The 21,099-nt window shown below is 33.6% G+C and overlaps 2 protein-coding genes across 3 annotated transcripts in view; both read left to right on the forward strand.

Moving 5' to 3' along the window:
• LOC116337061 (bone morphogenetic protein receptor type-1B) overlaps window positions 1-21,087 on the forward strand; it is a 75,723-nt gene extending 54,636 nt beyond the window's left edge. The window contains exons 1-5 of one of the 2 annotated variants that reach the window (XM_031761357.1): window positions 7,712-8,819; window positions 18,642-18,829; window positions 18,961-19,297; window positions 19,916-20,146; window positions 20,247-21,085. In XM_031761357.1, coding sequence (XP_031617217.1) covers window positions 8,786-8,819; window positions 18,642-18,829; window positions 18,961-19,297; window positions 19,916-20,146; window positions 20,247-20,974 — 1,518 coding nt within the window. In that variant the 5' untranslated portion in view covers window positions 7,712-8,785 and the 3' untranslated portion in view covers window positions 20,975-21,085. Of the gene's footprint in view, window positions 1-7,711; window positions 8,820-18,641; window positions 18,830-18,960; window positions 19,298-19,915; window positions 20,147-20,246 lie in introns of those variants that run through there. The other variant, XM_031761356.1, reaches the window with a different exon arrangement.
• Window positions 5,089-6,429, forward strand: LOC116337065 (E3 ubiquitin-protein ligase TRAIP-like). Its single transcript, XM_031761363.1, has 2 exons — window positions 5,089-5,417; window positions 5,482-6,429. Exons 1-2 carry the CDS (start codon window positions 5,305-5,307, stop codon window positions 6,014-6,016), a joined length of 648 nt encoding a protein of 215 aa, XP_031617223.1. The 5' UTR covers window positions 5,089-5,304; the 3' UTR covers window positions 6,017-6,429.
• Window positions 21,088-21,099: the final 12 nt, after the last annotated feature.

Raw genomic sequence — 21,099 nt, forward strand, 5'->3', positions numbered from 1 at the left:
CCGTACGAGTTCAGCATTACTCAGCTCTCAGTCATATGCTGAGCAGCAGCAAATAATGATACTCTGGCATTCATACATTGCATTATACGCCTTTGGCACAATGTATTAAATACTGCACTCTGCAATTGCCTAGGCGGAATAATGACTTCAAGTTATGACATGCATTTGTAACTTATGTCACTATGCTATAACCGTATACATACAAAAAAACGACAGAATACGCATTCACACGAACATTTGTACTTGTTTTATTGATTATTAACAAGGAGGATGTGTTCACACTGGGTGTATTTCAAATGCAATGATGGAAATTACATCATGAAGATCGACAATTAAATTGATGTAATCGTCGAATCACTTTGAAAGAATCCCATCAATTAATAAAACGTTTGGTAGAGCGTACATACATAATACAGATATTAATTTCAAGATTTTTACACAAAGAAACAAATTTAGAATCGGAAAATACTGATCGTTTGCAATGTCACCATGAAGATAAAATGAATCTCACACATACGTTCAAATTAAATCGATCCGGAATGGAATCCATTTCAAAAACAAAAACTAGCCAAATGTATGGCTGGTTCTCATGAATTAAAAAAATAAACGAAACAATTGTGCAGAGTGGTTATTTTTCAAACATAAAACTGCGCAAATCCATCATTGTAGGATGTCATAGAGTCGAAACGAAAAAATAGACGCCTTTTATCTTTACGACGAAAATTGCCGATCCGTTTATGTCTTAAGATATAAAAAAAAATCAAATTAATGACATACATTTATAACAATTCCAAACCGAAGCGGTTTCTGAGGTTTGAAAAATGTTATAGTATCATGTATTAACCATAGAGAGAGAGAGAGAAAAAAAGCAAAAGTAGGAAGAGAAACACTATGATAGCAGAGATATTGTGTGACAATTTCTTACATCCAACAAAAACGGTAATTCGAAACGATCAACGGAAACTGTTTGTCAAACAACAACTCCATTTCATCTGATTGGAATATATAATATTTTAAATGCTTTCGATTCTATTTATACGCAGGGTGAGCAAATGCAAAACAATATGTCCAAATCGCCCAATCAATGCATAAATTCATCAACCAAACGTGGGCTAGAATGTGATCTTTTGACTACGATGCATACCATTAGCTTCATTAGCCGATTAAAACACATTTAACATTCAAAGTTTCGTTTTTCTTCTTTCTATCAAAAGATTTACGCCTCGCGTTTTATGTAATCCAGCATAAATTTCCTATAATTTGCACTAAAAGAAAACATAATTGATTTAGATAAGAAAAGAAATGCTTTGAAAATTGCTTTTTTAAGCGCGTTCAAACCGGCAAACATTTATTGAAAAAAGACTGAATGTGTTCAATTTTTCAGCCTTTTTACGAAATGCAACTTCTAAAGTGCATTTTATGAATAGAAATAATCGATTTTTGTGTGTCCGAACGTGATTGGTATATTGGTTATTGATCGTGGTTGACTTATTCGATTATTATTTTTAATCGATCGAAAGTAGAAAATTGAAATCTGATCTTATAATCGAGCGTGCATGTGTGAATAATAATCCAGCGCAAAATAACCTAACCATAACCAGTCCTATCAAAAATTTGAAATTTGTATTGCTTATTAAATTTTTAATAAATTTATAGTATGTTCAAACTTCAAACCAACACCCATTTTAAAAATCGCAAATGGTTATGGGGTGATGAAGAGATGATCTTTGGTCGTTTTCAGTTCCCGGCCACATTTCCATAAATCTGCGCATCCATTCATCTTCATACACACAAAAAATAAAAATAGTAGATTTTTTAGGTTATGTGGTAGGTACATAGTTTACCACACAACAAGTAAAATCTACCACAAAGTGTCACATGTATTTGCACTAATATTTGTAATGTACTTCAAAGTGTCGCATCTATAAACTGTCAAATTTACAAATACCAATGTATGACACTTTTTATATGGGATTCTTATTAATGCAAATACATGTGACACTTTGTGGTAGATTTTACTTGTTGTGTGGTAGACTATATGCCTACCACATAACCACATAACCACATAACCTAAAAAATCTACTATTTCTTTTTTTTGTGTGTATAATTCAGTGTGTCCATAACATATAGAAATAGCACTAAATAGTGTCGATATCTATACTATATTGGTCCACTATATATGTAAGATATTCCGCAAGACACCGTAGCTCACGATAGAAGTGAGTGCGGACGGCAAACATGTTGACGCATACACACAGTTCTTTCTACTGCCGCATGGCAATTTGTGATTTTTTCCGTCTACACTGGCTTCGATCGTGCGATACGGTGCCGTGCGGCAATATCTTTCATATATAGTGGACCGATATAGTATAGATATCGACACTATTTAGTGATATTTCTATATATTATGGACACACTGGTATAATTTGATTTATCATATATATTTTTTGTGTGTGAATGTGTAAGTCGTAAACGATCGTTTTAATTGTTAATAAGCGTGAATTTTCAACATTTTTTCTTTATTTTGAATGGATTTAGTCACTGATTTTATTTTATCACCTTCGAATGGCTGTTGTTGCTGTTGCTTGTCTTAAATGGCTGTTGTTGCTGTTGCTGAACGATGATGCTCAGTGGCTTTAAATGCAAATGAGTCGGATTATTTATAGAATTCCAAGAAATTTTACGGAAGATAAAGCACATGCATCTGATCATAATTTTTGCAAAAGATCTTTTTAACATGTATGTATTTGAATGCTATTTTTTTCGTCTTCATCATGTCGAAGACAAAGTCCATTTAGATTTCCGCTTCGGTTCGTCACACGTCACATTACAAAAATTTTATGAGTGTCAGCCATACAAAATGAAGATTTGTTATTTTTATACGCTTAGTTGATTTGTATATGTGAGATGTTGTGCACATATAAAAGTAACCGCATAACATTCCATTTGAACTCGTTTCATCAGCAGCGCGGGTTGTATGGCGTAAAGAGAGAGAGATAGAGAAAGAGTGCAAACATAACGAGCACACATCTCGTTCTGTTTACTATTGTGATTTTTGTGTGTGTTTGATCTCAAGAGACAGACCACATTTGAATAGTTTTGAATATATCGGCCGTAATGCGATTTGTAAGCATTTAATGTGGAAAAATAAAATCACCTTCAAAGTTACTTAGAACGAGTGATTTATAGCAGCACGAGGAAAAAAATCGATTCATGCCCGCATTTTTGTGCGGTAAATTCTTGTTCTTTTTTGTTACCGAAATCCCAAAATTCCAATCGAGATTTGAGGCAATTCTATTTTTTTCTAATAATAAATAAATAAACACAACACGGTGTGGCTTAAGCGCGGGGAGATCAACATGATCAATATATGAATGGGGTAGAATAAAAACTACTTCTCGAAAAATGTTTAAACACGAAACCTAAAAAAAACTTTCAATGAAAAGTGAATCAATTTTTTTTCGTCCAATTGAAGTGAACCAAAAAAAAATTGATTCACTTTTCATTGAAAGTTTTTTTTAGGTTTCGTGTTTAAACATTTTTCGAGAAGTAGTTTTTATTCTACCCCATTCAATTCTACTATGACATTTGTCGTTACGCTTATTTGATTATAATTTCATCGTTATAACGATCTATAGATCTATAGATGTACTATTTTTTCTCGTAACGATATGCCGGTTTTTTTCTTCTCTTCATTCGCGTTGATTTTATGTATTTGTGCAAAATTTATTACAATAATATGTATAATGTGGATGGAAAATGTGCGAGGAGAAAAAAAATTAACAGACGATTGCACACTGTGCGCATTTGATAAATCAAAAACACGAGAAGCATATTACGAATGAATGGATGGTGTACAATCAAACGATCAAATCGATATCGGCTTCTCACTCTTTCGCCCGTCAGCCTTTCACAACGGAACACACATAAATTTGCAATTGCAATTGAAATTCATCGGCACAACGATTAGCTCAGCATATAAATTTTATTTTGTTGTCAATTTTATTTGCTTTTTTCCTCTTCTTATGTCGTATTTTCTTGTTTGCATGCACTTCTATTTGCTATTTGTGTTGCTTTCAATTTGAAATGGCACATTTTTTTCTCTTTTCTTTATTCCGATAGAATGAGAAAAAGTGAGTTGAATCAGAATGAGAATGTATGTCAAAAACCCAAACAATGCGAATTGCTTTCAATTTTTTTGCACAACAAATTACCATTCAATTAAATACCAATTATAATCAATCGTCAACTGTTCTTGCTCTCTCTCTCTCTCTCTCTCTCTCTCTCTCTCTCTCGTATCAAATCAACGTAAGGAACGTTCTTTGCTCACTCAATTCAACGTCACTTGCTCCGGCTTGTGCCCAGCGTATAACTACGTTAATCTGTTTTCTGAACTTTGGTATGTCTATCAGAATACTAGTTAGTCACCGATTCGATCAAATAGCGTTAAAATCGTTCGAAATGATTTACCTTTGGTGAGTGTGATGCAAAAATACATATCATAAATTTTTTCAGTTGAAGGTAAACTTGAATTTTTGTTTATTTTAAATTGAAAGAGAATAATAAGTCAAACGGTTGAACAATATTTGGGCTGCAGTAAATTGGTTCGTTTTGTGTGCGGAATAAGTTAAATACTCTGATTCATTTTGACTCAGTAGATTCAATTGCACGCAAATGGACTTTTTTGTCAGAAAAAAAATTAATGCAAAAATGAAGTTGTTTTTATCCATACGCCAATTAAATAATTTCGTATTCATTTGGAGCACATTTTTTATTTTATAAACGTGCATATTATGGGATGTGGTTGCTGTTCTTGTTGTTGTTGCTGCTGCTGCTGCTGCTGCTGCTGCTGATCAAGAGAGTTCGCTACACGGAAAGCAATATCGTTGAATCATATAGCATTTGAAATTGTATACGACTAAAAAACTCCTGGAGATTAAACATATCTTTTAACATTGACAAATATGGTGAATATAATCCATAGATGCGTTTATATATTAAAGCGGTGATTGTTTCGATGCTTCGACTGAATGTGTTTACACTGTAAATCAAAACATTCAAAAAGCAATATGTGCAAATCGATATTGTTTTTTCCATTGTGTATTGGTCTTGAAATGGATTGTTTGTTTGTATCAGTGCACGAAAATCGAATTCGAAAGCGTTGTTCGAATTTTCGACATGATGTCTTTTGACAAGAGCCACTTGCTTCACACATTTTGTTCCTTGGCAAATATCACGTAGTCCACTCTTTGCACCGTATAATTTACTAGTGTTTTTCCATGGTAAAAATTAATACAGATAAGAATGCCGGATGTTTTGTGTTCGATTTGCTATGATTCACTCGTGCAGAAAGAAGGTGATGTTATTGTCACCGATTGCGGTCATTTGTTTCATCAAAATTGTTTATCAAAATGGCGGTAAGAATTGACTAATCAATCAATCGATCATTTTGACTCGAAAACATTTCATTCGTCCATATAGTTCGCATATATGCGCAGAATGCCGTTCCGAAATTCAAGAGTCCGGGAAGAAAAAGGTCTATTTGATTTGCTTCGAGCAAACCACTCCACTTGCGCCCATTTCCGACGAAGTTTTGATGACAACCAACACGAATTTGCTGAGCCAATTGACAGAAAAAGCTGTTGAAATGGAAAATATGGTCGCCATATGCTCACACCTTGAATTGGAAATATGCTCATTGCAGAAGGAATGCGACAAAAAAATAGAAAAAATTCGAAATATGGAAAAGGTGGTAGCGGGACGTAACAAAACAATCAGTTCAAAAGAACAAAACATTCGAGTACTTCAATCACAATTGAAAGATCTAAAGCTGAAAAATGGTGCATTGAAAAAGAGCAATAACGAAATCGCAATCAAATTGAAAGATCAAAAAGCACTCGACGCCAACATGAAATACATTTTGATGGAAAATCAACGATTGCAACGACAAATTTTGAATGCAAAATCACCACAGACAGACAGTCATTCTCCCGGAAATAAAAAGACGATGAAATAGAATGAAATGCACACCATATTTGACGCGGAATTATCAAATCTAAATGAAATTTTAGCTAAATGTTATTTTTCAATCATTATTTTATCATTCTGCTTTTGCTCTGTTGAAGCATCATCTCAAAACTAAGTTTAATTCAAAATTCAGACACAATAATTGTATTGAATGTAATTTACTACGAATAATAAGTTGAACTGAGAAAAAAATTAAATGAATTATTGCCATTTTCCAAGAAGAAGATTACAAAATGCGGGTGTTTCGACATTTAAATTTAATCAACTGTTGTATGGAAAAGTTAACGCTCAATTTGTAAATGGGATCGAAATAATCTCGAGAGACAAATAAAAAATCCCAAGTTAAACTAGCTAATTTCTCACAAATTATTCAATAAATATTTCTGAATTGTAAGCAAATTACATTTATTTCTATTAATTGTTTCAATCTTTTTTCTAAATCCATAAAGTACCATAAGTAATCACTGATACAAGTTATCAGCTTAAATGAAATTACCTAGCCTTAAGAGACGTGCAGGAAAAAACAATGTTCTTGAAAATAACTCTAGAAACGTCTAGAAAATGTTCTCGAATGATATAGTCGGTTTGAACGTTTACTGATCTAGGGTTAATGTTTCGTTGTAAAAAAATTCAAACAGTTGCGGTTTTCATATTACGCAACGAGACCTATCCAATACAAACTTATTCATTAAATGAAATGTGGATTTTGGAAAGAGAGATGAGAGAAATCAGTTGGTGTGAATTTTAAATTTTGTTCATATTTTTCTCTTTGGTTTGATATTCGTACAATGTGAAGAGGAAGAAGATGAGGAGAAAAAACCAACCATATTTTCATCGGTTTTGTTCTTTGCACATGTTCTATATATGTATACATGAAAAAAGAGGATCAACGGCGAAAAAATCTTGATGAATCGTCAAAACGATGCATGTGTCGAATTGTATTTTTTTCTGTTGCAAGAATAAACAAAGGCAAAAAATTGTGAAGTAATGAATCGCAAAAAACACAGCACAGGCACACAACCGTATAAGCAACACAGTTTACCAAGCATAGTTTTTAATGTGTGCATCTGAATCATTAAAAACAACAGAGAAAAGAACAGAAAATAATATAAAGTCTGGCATGTATCATTTTTCCGCATCGCATTTACTACCTAAGCACACTCTGGTCAAAGCAAGTGTTGAACGAGAAAGAGCGACGGTATGAATGAGCGAGAGGGACAAAGACAGATTCGACGATGATCGACAGTCAGCACACAAATACATGACGTCGGCGACACACAGTACTGAAAACAGAATGCTCGTTCGCAACACACCAACTCAATATTTGAATAGAAGTCTCTCTCTCACACACGCACACACAGCAGTCACACATTTTCTGTTCGTCTTTCGCTTGTTAAATTCTTTACCCACTCTTGTTCGTTGCTTTTTCTCTATCTTTGTAAGGCAATGCATCGAAGAAAATGAGTACTGTGCGTGGTGGTACACACTGCGATGAGTGTGGGTTGGAGTGCATATGTGTATTGCTCAAAGCCCAGCACTGATCCGTTTCGGTCGGTTCTTCGTTTCGTATTGTTTCGTTTGACGAATAATCGTAGATGTGATTTGTGTGTATGTGGTTGTGTTTTTTTTTGTGATGTATGTGTATACAAACCTGTGTTGTTTACTATAGTTGAAGCAAAAATATTCCGATCGAACTCAGTTTAATTTGAGACACAGCGTTGGAATGTCACAGTGCTCTGTCGCTTAATCTTGGATATTAATATTTTCACATTGACAGTGAAAGAGTGATACAAAATTTCTTTGTTTTCGTTCTTGCGTTCGATTGAAACATATAACTTCATACTTCAAACGGTATTCGCTGAAACGTATGCGATATTTTTTCCAATCCCTCTATGGGAAAATAGATAAAAAACCGTAAAATTCGGAAGACATTATTCTAGTTTTGATATCCGTGTTAATCAAATGTGACTTTTATTTAATGTGCGCACGTTGATTCTCGTTTTTTTTTTTCGCTCACTAGGTGTAGCTGAGCGAATTTGTAAATTCACATATGTGAGAGACACACACAAAGGTGGTTAAATAAGAAAAGAACAAATATATTGTGTGTGTGCTGGTGTGTTTTAGAGCTATTTTGATTTATCTAAAAATAAACGAAACCATCAAATATAATTATTGCATGATGAGAAATAAATAAATAACAGTGACCGGCACTCAAACTCAAAATATCGTTCTCTCTCTGTGTTCCTCTCGTTCACAATTGCCAATGATAATTACGTAAGGACAAAGTTCGGAGTAGGCGAGAAACAAAAAAAAAATAAACAAAATTATATCAACTACGAGTGAGAGACATCCATTCTCTGCGTAATTTTGATCAAATAAAAACGCAAAACGTGATAGAAAGTAAAATTTTTTTGTTGGTGTCGTGTTTTGTGTTGAACAGAATTCTGATGACACATTCAAATTACTTGTGAACAATTGCAAAGCGATAAATACTTTTTTTGTGATGATTCCACAAATGTTCAAGCAAAGCAATCATCATTGAAATAAAGCCATTTTAATTCTTCAGAACAATTTTTACTTAACGGAATACAACAAACGACTTCGCATCGAAAGAAAATTGTGTGTGAATTATTTTACATTCCTTGACTATTCAAAGATAAAAATATATTCAAATAAATAGAAATTTGAGAATTTCAAATTCAGCACGAGAATATAGTTGCAGTACCAGTAACAACAACAGCATAATCAGCCTGCAGACATGGCGCCGAAATCAAGAAAGAAAAAGGCACATGGTAAATACTAAATAATAAATTTTCAACAAAACTCTCACTAACACCAAGAACAGCTCGTCTTTGGTAACAACAGCAACTACGTTCGTCGAGTCCAGCCAACTAAACGAACCGAAGAAATGTAGGAAAAAAATAGTATTGTTTATATATAAACAAAAACGGATCGAAAGAGAGTTTCTTTCGAAGAACGCAAGGAAAATACAACAAAACCAAAACCCCGGATCAGAGAGAATTCAAAAGCAGTATGTGCGTGGTGTTACTGATGCTGCTGTACTGCTTCGTGTATTTTATATCTGTTTTCTTTTCTCTTCCATTATTTTCTTCTATTCCTGTTGCTCGTTCAAGATCATCTTCGTTGGTAATCGACAAAGCACTCCATACGAATAATGTGTATCGTACGTGTACGTTTTCTATCTTTTTCATCAATTCTTATGCATCTCTAAGATCGGTCTCTCCAATATATATATATATATACATCGTTCTTGGCCTTATTCTTTTTCTCCGTTTGGTTTTTTGCCTTATTTTGTTATTATTATGCTTATTTTTCATTCGTTTTTATTTTTTATTTTTACATCGATCTTTTTCTCTTGTTTTTTATTTTTATGTTTTGTTTTGTCCGGAATCTTCTTCGTTTGTTCCAGTGAACCGTCTTTACCGAATCCATTTTCTCTGTTGCTTCTTACAATACATAGAGCACTAAAAATAACAAAGATTGTTCGGTTGATGCGCTTTTTTCCGAAATACATAGCCAACATAATGACCATTGGCTCTGTCGTATGTGTTCGTATTTATGAAGATATTTCAGGCCAATTTATTTAACCATTTCTTTTTTTATTTCATTCGAATTGTTCTCAAACCGAAACATTTATTAATATTTAATGCTCGGTATCATCGATAAAGAACCTACCTTTTGTTCTTTAAAAATATAATTAAAATTTCAAATAACGACAATCCCATAGCCATCGACTCGAAAGATCATCGACATTGCAATTAGAGAATTTCCAATTTCGGTAGCTAGTTTTTTGAATTTCTCGAATTATTAAAACCAAATGTCTCATTTAAGAAGAGACACATTCAGTCAAAAATTTGCTTGAATGCGAAAAAACCGCCCACTCAAATAAAAATATTAGTCAAACCTATTAGATGCCACATGTATGCTAATAAAATAAAGAACCCAAGAATAATCTCTAATGCCTTTGTTGACAGTACATGCTCGTTAAAAATCCTGCACAAATCCCATAAATGATGCGTTTAAACGTTTGGCATTTCGACAATTTGCCAAAACCCAAACAACCGAACGGAAAGACTAACGATTTTTTTCTAAATAAATGAAATTCAGAATTTTTATTGAAAATCATGTAACTTCAACATAAACAAAAACAACAAATTGTCCTTTTTATGATTGTTTAGCAAAACATATGCCCCAAAATTTTAATGTTCAATCGGCACAAAACATGTACAACGCATTATAGATTCCTGTGCTGTGGCATTTCATAATGTTTCAACGCTTTGCTTTTTCGAATCTTGTTCTCATCATGGCAAGCCGAACACAATTCATGAATATTATCAATTTTGAGGATCTTTGAGATTGAAAATGGTTTTGACACATGTCAAAATGGCAATTCTGATGGTGAGCGTGAATATATAAATGTGTGTGTATCACTGTTTCAGCAGGAATGATTTTAAATTCGTCATCGATAAATATATACAGTATGGTCAAATTTAATGATTGTCGTTAAAGATATATTCTCATGCTTTTCCCATCAGTTTCCCATTAGTTTTTTTTTGTTTCTTCTCTCTCTCTCTCTCTCTCTCTCTCTCTCTCTATTGTCATTTAACTGTCGATTCCAATGATAATTTGTGGTCATTATCCAAAAAACATCATTGTAAAATTGGTAACAACCAAAATAGAATTCAGGTTTATTGTTTCTATTTCATTGAGAATTTCAATCAATCGATTTGAATTTGAAATCGTACTTCTATTGAAATATGAAACAATGTAACACATGTGTTTTTATTTTGACGCAAAAACAATCAAAATATGTTCAATTTATTGACGCAAATGAGAGAAAAACTCTGTTTTTTGATTTTTACTTCGTCATAATGTCTTCATCATCATGACTTGTTACTTTTCCGCACACACCTAGTGTGTAAGGTAAAGTATTGGAATCGGTCGAAAAATTAACACCCTCAAAAAACTTGTTTTCTGGGTGTTTTAGAAGCCAGGGAACACGAATCTAGCGTTTTTTCGATGTCCGAATGTATGTGCGTGGTACCCTGTACGCTGTACTCTGTACGCAAAAATTTGTTAACACGATAACTTTCAAACAAGAAAAGTAATTCAAAATCTGACTTCACAGGATGATTAGGGGTGCCGAGGAATAGAAACCATTAGATTTTGAGCGACTTTGGTTGACAGAGTAAAGTGTCATGTCTGGTGTGATGCCCATGGCCATCCATGAGAATAATTCAATTTTTCCTCCAAAAGTGACATTTTATTATATGAAAATGTGTATTGAGGGGTTTTTGGGTACAAGAAAACCGAATATGACGTTAGTTTTGCGATACAAATAACTTTCGACACACTTTTCATACAAAAATTTCAAAAAAATTGGATTTTTGTATGAAAGCCATGCCTGTATGATATCGTAATGAGCTTAAACTTTGCACAGCTTATTTTTATCAGACAAAAATGCCATTCCGTGAGTTTGAAGACATTTCAACACATATTAGGGGTACCTCCCGAACAAAATTTTGGATTTTTCGCTCAAAAACGAAATTTTGTATGGGAAGTACCCTTAATATGTATTGAAATTTCTTCAAACTTTCAGAATGTTAACTTCTTGTGAAAAAAATAACCTTTGCAAATTTTCACATGATTACGATATCATATAGGCATGGCTGCGATATAAAAATTCCCATTTCTAGTAGTTTTTGTATGAGAAGTGCTTCGAAACTTAATTGTATCGTAAAACTAATGTCAGATTCAGTTTTCTCGTGAATTCTTTGAGTAAAAGATTTGTAATAAATACTGGCGTAACAACGGAAATTAACAAAAAATAATAATAATACAAACTAATTTGGAATTTTCACACTTGTCCTCGCTGAGGTGTGTAAAAGACAACTGTGCGACAAAATTCATTTGCCATAACATAGCGATTCAAATTGGTGAATTTTATGGAATGAAAATCCTATCACGGAGACCAGAAGGAGAAAAATATATAATCAAATCCCATACTTTATTAGAATTATTCTTCGGTTCTCCTCATCATCTGCGTTGGAAATCATTTTTTTTTCTCTAAAAGCCATTCAATTTAATTCATGCAAATTTAATAGATGATGCTCAGTTGTGGTGCGAGAGAGATGATTTAAATTTTTAAAAGGTTATTATGCGAGTTTTACCTGCTTTTCTTTGATATAAGTTTTTGATATACGGTTGATATTAGAATATGAAAATGATGGATAGAGAAAAACATCACGCGGATGTCGTGGACAAAATTCTGATTTATGTTCATTTCGATTTCGAATATTTAATCGAATTAAAACACAAATTGGATTTTTTTTATTTGTTCGTTCGTCTTTTGTTTGAAGACACAAGCCGAATATTGCGTTAAACATATATTTTGCTACATGCTACGACAACGCCATCTCTGTTTCCCCATGTGTGTAGAGTATGTTCAATATTGACAAATCATTCAAACGGGTCAATTTTGTACCGCAAAAATAGCTGTCATCGTGAAAATATGTCAACAATATTATTCATTGAAAGAATAGCTCAACGCTTTATACCATTTCTCCACTCGTATCTAATTAACATTCAAAGCTTCAACCCAATAAAAGCTGTTCACAAATGTAGAATAAATGCGAGTGGATCAGGTCATATAAAAATGGTATAAAAACTGTTATAATTTCATAGTCATTCTTTTTGAAATTGGCTGTGCCGTGTTTATTTTTTAAAACAATTTTCAAATGCATATTTCTGTAAATCTCATTTCAACGTTTTGAAATATTTGTACAATTCAACATGAATAATATTTTAATTTTTTTAAACTGAAATGGAATTTTCAGCATAGAAACAGCTTCTGCTGCAAGACCAAAGATGTCGTTTTCGGGGGAGATTCGTGTGACGTTTTCATATAAAACATATGGCGCATTACTCGGTTAGAAGACACACATCGTCAAAATGTGATTGGTGCCTGTGGTATTTACAATAAACGTGCTCATGTTGATCTGGTTTCATTAAATATATGTTCCCATTCACATCACGCAAATACAAAATGGTTTAATTGAAATTCAAAAGTGAAAACGCTCTCGAGGGTGACTGTTTAACGGGATTTCCCATTATTTCGAAAGCAAAAAAGCAGATAATATAGAGAGGAAAAAAGTGATAAATTGAAATTTAAATGCAATTTCGGAACATATTGTATATTCTGAAGAAGAAAAAAACGATAAAAGCGTTTACTACTAGCAACAAAATCTTTTTCTCTCTTACTTAGCGCATTTTGAACATTGATCAAATTGGTTGGCATCTGGTTTCAAATGACTACACCAATTCAAAATACAATGAAAACCACAAAATTACGTATAGCTCTGCCAGACACAAAATCTGAAAGTCGATTAATGTGTGCTTGAATTTACATTAATAGGCGCAAGGGAAACGGGCACTAAATCGAAATAAATTTAATTTAAATGAATTAATTTGTTATCTGTGTATGCCGCATATACAGAAAGAATTTGAGCATGCTATCTATTTCTCAAAGCAAAACATTGAATCGAGTTCGAGACTCTCCGTACACATCGGTATTATGTGTTTCTCTCTCTCTCTCTCTCTCTCTCTCTCTCTGTGTGTGTGTGTGTGTGTGTGTTTCTTCTATATCCATTTTGTTGTTGTTTTGTAGTCGTGTCTGTTGTTGGTGCGGCTGCTTCAATCCAAACTAGATTTTCACGTATCCATCATAAAACTTCGTAATGAACCAAGGCTAAACAACACTCTAATCTCCAAATAATGGATACATATATGCATGTGTATACACATGATCACTAGGGAGGGCCGATCAATTTAGATCTAAATGGGGGATTTTCATTTTTTTTTTTCATCTTTGATTCGAATACTTTCGAATTGATTACAAAAGCGGATGTAGTGTACATCTTTCTGTTGACCACATATCCCGGATCTTTCGGAATACAATGCAAAATTGAAATGGAATATTGACCAAAAAATGTGACGCACTAAAAATACAGAAGTTTATATAAATAATAATAATTATTATTTATTAATGCATAAAAAATCAGTCGTCTGTTTTCCTTTTTTGTGTCCATCGCGCTCAATTGATCGATAAGCGCTGAAACACAGAGGAAAACTCCAATTATTGATCATGTGTTTTGAAACTGATAAAAAACTGATGGAAAACTTTACTCTCATAAAAGTTCAAAGCATTGTTCTTGTCTTCCTTTGCAGTTGAATTGAAGGGATGAAGTTTACGTTTTGTTTTACTTTTCCGCACACACATAGTGTGAAAGGGGAAAGTATTGTAATGGGTCAAAATTTACGACATCTCAAAAACATGTTTTCTGGACGTTTCTGAGGTCAGAGAACCCGAATCAGGCCGTTTTGAGCATGGTTGTTGTGGGTCTGTTCCACGTCGTACGTCGTACGTCGTACGTTGTCCGCCGTACGAAAAATTTGTCCATCGATTATCTCACCCCCCAGAAAAGTTATTTAAAATCTGACTTCACGGGATGATTGGGGGCTCCGAGGAATAGAAATCATTAGATTTTGAGCGATTTTGGTTGATGGAAAAAAAATTCATGCCTGGAGTGATACCTATGAAAAAGAGTCCAATTTTCGTCCAAAAGTCATACTTAATGTAGACTTAAACACTCAAAAATATGTAATGGGGGGTTTTTTGGCACGAGAAAACCGAATCCGAGGTTAGTTTTGAGATACAATCAATTTTTGATACAGTTTCCTTGGAAAAATCACAAAAAAATTGAATTTTCGTATGGGAGCCATGCCTGTTTGCTACTTTAATGACGCGAAACTTTGCACAGACTATTTTTTACACAAAATAATAACATTCTGAAAGTTTGAAGAGATTTCAATCAAAATTAGGGGTAACTCCCATACAAAATTTACAATTTTTGGCTCAAAAACGAATATTTTGTATGGGAGGTACCCTTAATTTTGGTTGAAATTTCTCCAAACCCTCCGAATGTTATTTTTTGGTGAAAGAAATAACCTGTACAAAGTTTCATGCCATTAAGGTAGCATACAGACATGGCTCCCATACAAAAATCCAAATTTTTTGTAACTTTAGTTATGAAAAGTGTTTCAAAAACAATTTTTATGGCAAAATTAACGTCAGACATTTTTTTTATAGTGTTTTGTTTGAAAATAGAATACTTTCAAATGCCGCACAAATGGGTTCATCATGAAAGTGTTAAAAATCTTTTCTCGGGTACTTCTGCTATTAAATTAAAGAATATTTCGTTGCCAAAGTTGAAACATATTTTTTGGTTTCGAACTTTACGACGCTTGAAAGGCTTGAAAAATCGAACAAATATTATTTTGAACTTTCTTAATAAAATACGCAACTACCACCGTGCGGAAAAGTTCGTCTTACTCCCGTAAGACTCTTTATTTTTTTTTTATTTACGTGCACCATCTAGATTAAATAAATAAAATGATTGAAAAAGAAGAAGATCAAAGCGAACGAGAAATTTTTTAACATCCCCTAAAATGAGCTCATATTGAGTAAATGTGTCTTTAAATAAATAACATTTGTTTTCAAAACTGTTTTACGATCGGTGGAACCCAAAAGAATGAAACACGTTAATGTTTGTTTAGTTGAAATAAATAACACCGCGGTGTTTATTTAGTTGATAGTGCATGCATATTATTCGATTAAATTGTCTATGAGTTTTTTCAGTGTGGTTCTCGGGTACACATATTTCTAGTTTTATCCTTGAGCTGGACACAAAAGACTGAGAACAAGAAAAAAACAAACAAAAACACATTTTATTTGATAGAGTATGGTCTATTAATTCCGCCGAAAGCTTTGATAGTTTAATGTCACTAGAGATTGATAAAGAATTGGAGAGAGAACGACGAAAAAAAAAACAAAAAGTCACATTTAATGAACTCAATTCATTGATAAAAACCAATCGAATAGTAAACATTCGGATCGTTGCTGCCGTCGACGACTAATTCCAAATAAAATAATTAATTAGATGGACTTTTTTGTCTTGATTTGCATTGTCGAATGATCAATATTCTAAATTCAGTTGAACAGGTCGTGCCTTGTTAAGTTATTGATGTGATTTGTTTCTTTTCGTTTGTTTTTAATTGAAAATTCCACTTGTTTTTATCTTATATGACGTACAAAAAAGTTTATCACTAAATGAATAAAAAAACGAAGATAAATGCATTCAAAGATCAGTTTGATTGTATTTGACTTAAAATTCAGTTATATCATTACCAGATTTCGGAAAGATTGATAGTGTAAAACTGCAGTGTTTACGTCTATCTGATTCTTTACTCATTTCCTCTTTGTTTTTATATCAAAATCCACACAATTCCCATTACATCAGAACCAACTGAATTAACAAAATGTTTAAGAAAAGCGATTAAAATCGATTTAACTATATTTATCATGTTAACATACTATGTTTGCATCGATTTAGCACACGATGAGCTCATGTCAATATCACATATATACACGCACACTATTTACAAATATAAAGAAAAAAAAACTCAAATACAAACAATAAAAATCAATTAAATCGATGAAGTAAAAGGAAGAGAAAAAAGAGTGAAAAAAGCAAATACGCATTACACACAGAACATAAATTTCATTTATCGATAGAGAGAATATTAAGAAACGGGAATGATGAAGAAGACAAGGAATTTATATATATTTATATGAGCAACTGAAACTGACGTACTAGCTAATAAAAGGCAATAAATGAAATATCTATGGAAGGAAAAACACCAATAAAATTACCAATAAAAAAAGAACGCGATGACAGTATAAATATATTCACTCACTTGAACTGGGCGACCATTGAGAAATAGCAGCGTTAGATGTGCGCGAGCGTACGAATAGCTCACTCACTCATTGGCATGTACTTATAAATGACAGCCACAGCGCATAACTGCACATGTGCAATAGAATCAAATGCTATTATTGTTCCAAAGTATGTGATTTTTTATAACGCTCTGCAATGTCCGTGTCTCTTTGCATTCATGACATTTTCCATTTACATACGATCGACATTTTACGACGATCGAGTGAAGATATTGTCGTTGTCGTCATCACACATTGTGCTTTAACTTTTTTTTTCCTCATCACACACGCTCTGCTACGAATATTTGCGTCGTTATATTCATACACCGAGCACATCATTTTTTATTGAATGGGATATCAATCGGCACCTAAATGGATTTCCAACTCATTAACATGAGTGTAAAACGATTTAAAGCCGAACAAAAAAGAAAAAATGAAAAGAAAAGAGAGAGAGAGGTCTCTATCAGAGGGGAAAGAAGCAGTGATTTGAGTGCGTGTGCCAAAGATAGATATGTGTATTAACTTGAATCAGTTTACAATTCATTCATTACAATTGCGACGATTTTATTTGATCTATTCATTGTTTGTTAATCATTGAATTGTCGTGTCCCTTTTTGTATGCACTTTTTCTTGCATCATCTTAAAATAGAATACATTGTGGGAAATTTATAGACTATATCGAGTGAAGCGCAATTAAAAACTTATTTTAAAGAAAATGTGCCTGTTCGATATCATCTGGTGCGCCTGACTGATTGCATAAAGTATGTATTGATGATAGTGCGTTCGAATCATGTGTGCGCATGCTTGATTCGATTTGACTTTGTCAAATTGGCCATATCGTCAATTGACCTATATATGATGTTTCTTGTTCGACATTTCTGTGATTTGCGTATCAATAAATTGTACGAATGCACACGCCCGCTCGCTGTCGTCACACGCAATCAAATCAAAGATTTTTGTCGTTTTCGACTGAATTGATTTTCATTTTATACACAATAAATTATTTAGAGTTTGAAGAGAATTTCTTGTTACGTTTATTTGTGCGTATCGTTTGGTTTTAAAGTTATAACTCTCTGAGTTCCTGATTGCTAAATCTCTTTTTTCGAGTCTATGTCTGTCACCTTTTTTTCTGTTGCTCTAGCGCTTTAGTCTTTACTATTGCATTTTATTTTTTATTTTGCATACACAAAAGACGTGCATTTATTGCCATACAATATCTCACTCTCAATGCACCCCACGCACACTTTTTGATATTGTGGTTTCGTTCATAAAACGAGAGTTTTCATTCAAAATGTATACCGTTTGCAAAACCCACGCATTACGAAAAATGTAACATACGTGTACACAACGGAATGGTGCGTGTGCCAAGCACACAGCATGTGGTAATACAAACCGCTACGAAATTGGACACACAAGAGAAAGACAAATTATTTTCACTACATTTACGACACATTGCGTTTGAAAATTGCATGCAGTAACAAAAAGGCAAAAAAAAAACTATACATCGTTATAAAATGCTATTTTTCACAGAGGTTCAATCACACACGATCACCTTAGATCTTGGATCAAAGCAAACTTCAGCGGCAAATTATTTGCAGTTTTTAGTTTAATTTTAGATGCACATTTCATTGTATAAAGAGTCCTTTTCAATACACACATACACTTTTTTAAAATTCTATAAAAATCGTTTTGAATGTAAAAATTGAATGTAAAAAAAAAACAATTACAAATCTAACATATTTTTCCTTGTCCATTTCAGCCAAAACACTAACATGCTACTGCAACGTTTGCCCAGAAGAATCAGTGGACAACGAAAAATGCGAAACCAGACCCGGCGGTTCGTGCTTTGCTTCCGTACGTGGTATTTATAACAGTACAACCAATGAATATGATGTTGAATACGAATATGGATGTATGCCACCAGAGCAAAGTGGTGGACTTTTACAGGTAATTTACAACGAATTTTTCAATTTTTGTCTTCATTTTTGTACACATCTTTAGGTGAAATACATTCTGTTTGCTTATGCGGCTCATATCAATTTTAATAACCTTGTTTCTTCTTTAATTTTTAATTATAGTGTCGTGGTTCCTTATATTTGGCCGGTCAAAATATAAAATGCTGTGACTCGGGTGAATTCTGTAATCAAAATATGGAATTAGAATTTCAGGCACCGTCTACAACTCCATCACCATCGGATACTCAACAAATTGATCAATTTAGTTATAATCAATTGGCATTATTATTATCGCTGGGTGTTTGTGCGATATTATTTCTGATCATTGTTCTAGTTGTTCTTGTGACCTACCGTCGTCGTGAAACCAAACGCAAACAAGTCTGTCTTCTCGAATCGGGTCACAGTAGTCATTTGTCGCCATTGAATGATTTATTTGAACAGAGTAGTGGATCTGGCTCAGGTAGTGGCCCAATCTCAAGTCAGTATAATACGCTTTTCGAAGAGTGTACACCTGTACACGCTCTTCTCACACTCTTCGTATAGTTTTATTCGACTCCCTTCTCACACTCTTCTCACACTTTTGCATAAAACACGTTTATTGCTCAGTAGCTTCAATTTTTTTCTCTAAAAAATTTTCTTTTTTTTCCTTTATAATAAATTTTTCTACTGATGGATAGATTTTGATTTTGTTTATTTTTGACATTTTGAAAAAAATGAACGTATACAAAAAAAATGAATTTGTAGTTCTGTTGTATTTTGACACAGCTGACGAATGCTATAAACGTCTAAAACGTTCATATATCAAAATACAAACATTACTACTAGAATGCAGTGACAGCAGTGATAGCATTTTCAATACCATTACACACTCTCTTCTCACTCAATATACGTGTTTTATGCAAAAGTGTGAGAAGAGAGTGAGAAGAGTGTGAGAAGGGAGTCGAATAAAACTATACGAAGAGTGTGAGAAGAGCGTGTACACTCTTCGAAAAGCGTATTATACTGACTTGGGATAAAATAATAAATACCATAATATATATATACAAGGTAATTAATGAATCATTGACTGATATTTTAGGTCTACCTTTGCTCGTCCAACGAACAATAGCCAAGCAGATTCAATTGGAAAAATCGGTAGGTCGTGGCCGATACGGTGAGGTATGGTTAGCCAAATGGCGTGAAGAGCCCGTTGCTGTTAAAGTATTCTTTACTACCGAAGAAGCCTCGTGGTTCCGTGAAACTGAAATTTATCAAACAGTTTTGATGCGTCATGAAAATATCTTGGGTTTCATTGCAGCCGATATTAGCGGTACAGGGAGCTTAATTAATTCTTATTGATTCTTTTTCGATTATTTGTCGATTATTTTAAATTAATTCTATTCTTTTCGTTTGTGATTCTCCCCTTACAGGTACAGGGAGCTATACACGAATGTTTTTGATCACCGATTATCATGAGAATGGCAGTCTCCATGATTATTTACAAATGCATGTGATCAGTCCACGTAGTTTACAAGAGTTGGCACATTCGTTGACAGCAGGTTTGGCACATTTGCATATGGAAATATTCAGTAAGCCAGGAAAGCCAGCGATATCTCATCGTGACATCAAAAGTCGAAATATTCTAGTAAAACGTAATGGGCAATGTGCCATAGCCGATTTTGGATTGGCCGTTAAGTACAATAGTGAATTAGATGAAATTCATATTGCACCAAATACTCGTGTCGGTACACGTCGTTATATGGCACCCGAAGTATTGGACGAATCGTTAAATCCAACGCAATTCGAATCATTTAAATTGGCCGATATTTATTCAGTTGGTTTGGTATTTTGGGAAATGGCACGACGATGTGTGACCACTATTCCCGGTACCAAGAGTACCGCTTGCGAAGATTATGCATTACCATATCATGATATGGTTCCATCAGATCCAAGCTTTGAAGATATGTACGATGTTGTGTGCACACAAAAGATTCGCCCGCCCATTCCAGAACGATGGCAAGACGAAGAAATTCTACAAGTTTTATCGAAAATTATGGTCGAATGTTGGCATCCAAAGCCAACGGCACGATTGACTGCCCTACGAATAAAGAAATCACTGAGCAAAATTCAAACAGATGGTTCCGGTCACATCGTCTAGTAGTAGCAGCTGTAATTTGTTAGGGAATAAGGCAAACTCTATTCAGTAGAATTTTATTTCAACTATTATCATTTCGTGTAAAGAACAGTGAGACTGAGTTCACTGTCAAATAACCAAACTCACCA

The sequence above is a fragment of the Contarinia nasturtii genome, unplaced genomic scaffold (assembly GCF_009176525.2).
Source record: "Contarinia nasturtii isolate CC-2019 unplaced genomic scaffold, AAFC_CNas_1.1 Cnas_scaffold_220, whole genome shotgun sequence".
Classification (NCBI taxonomy): domain Eukaryota; kingdom Metazoa; phylum Arthropoda; class Insecta; order Diptera; family Cecidomyiidae; genus Contarinia; species Contarinia nasturtii.

What these genes read in the sequence shown, in the direction of transcription:
- LOC116337065 (XM_031761363.1), top strand. Translation starts at nt 5,305, where the DNA reads ATGCCGGATGTTTTGTGTTCGATTTGCTATGATTCACTCGTGCAGAAA. An exon ending in AATTGTTTATCAAAATGGCG is followed by an intron (nt 5,418 to 5,481) that starts GTAAGAATTGAC and finishes TCGTCCATATAG; the next exon opens with TTCGCATATATGCGCAGAAT.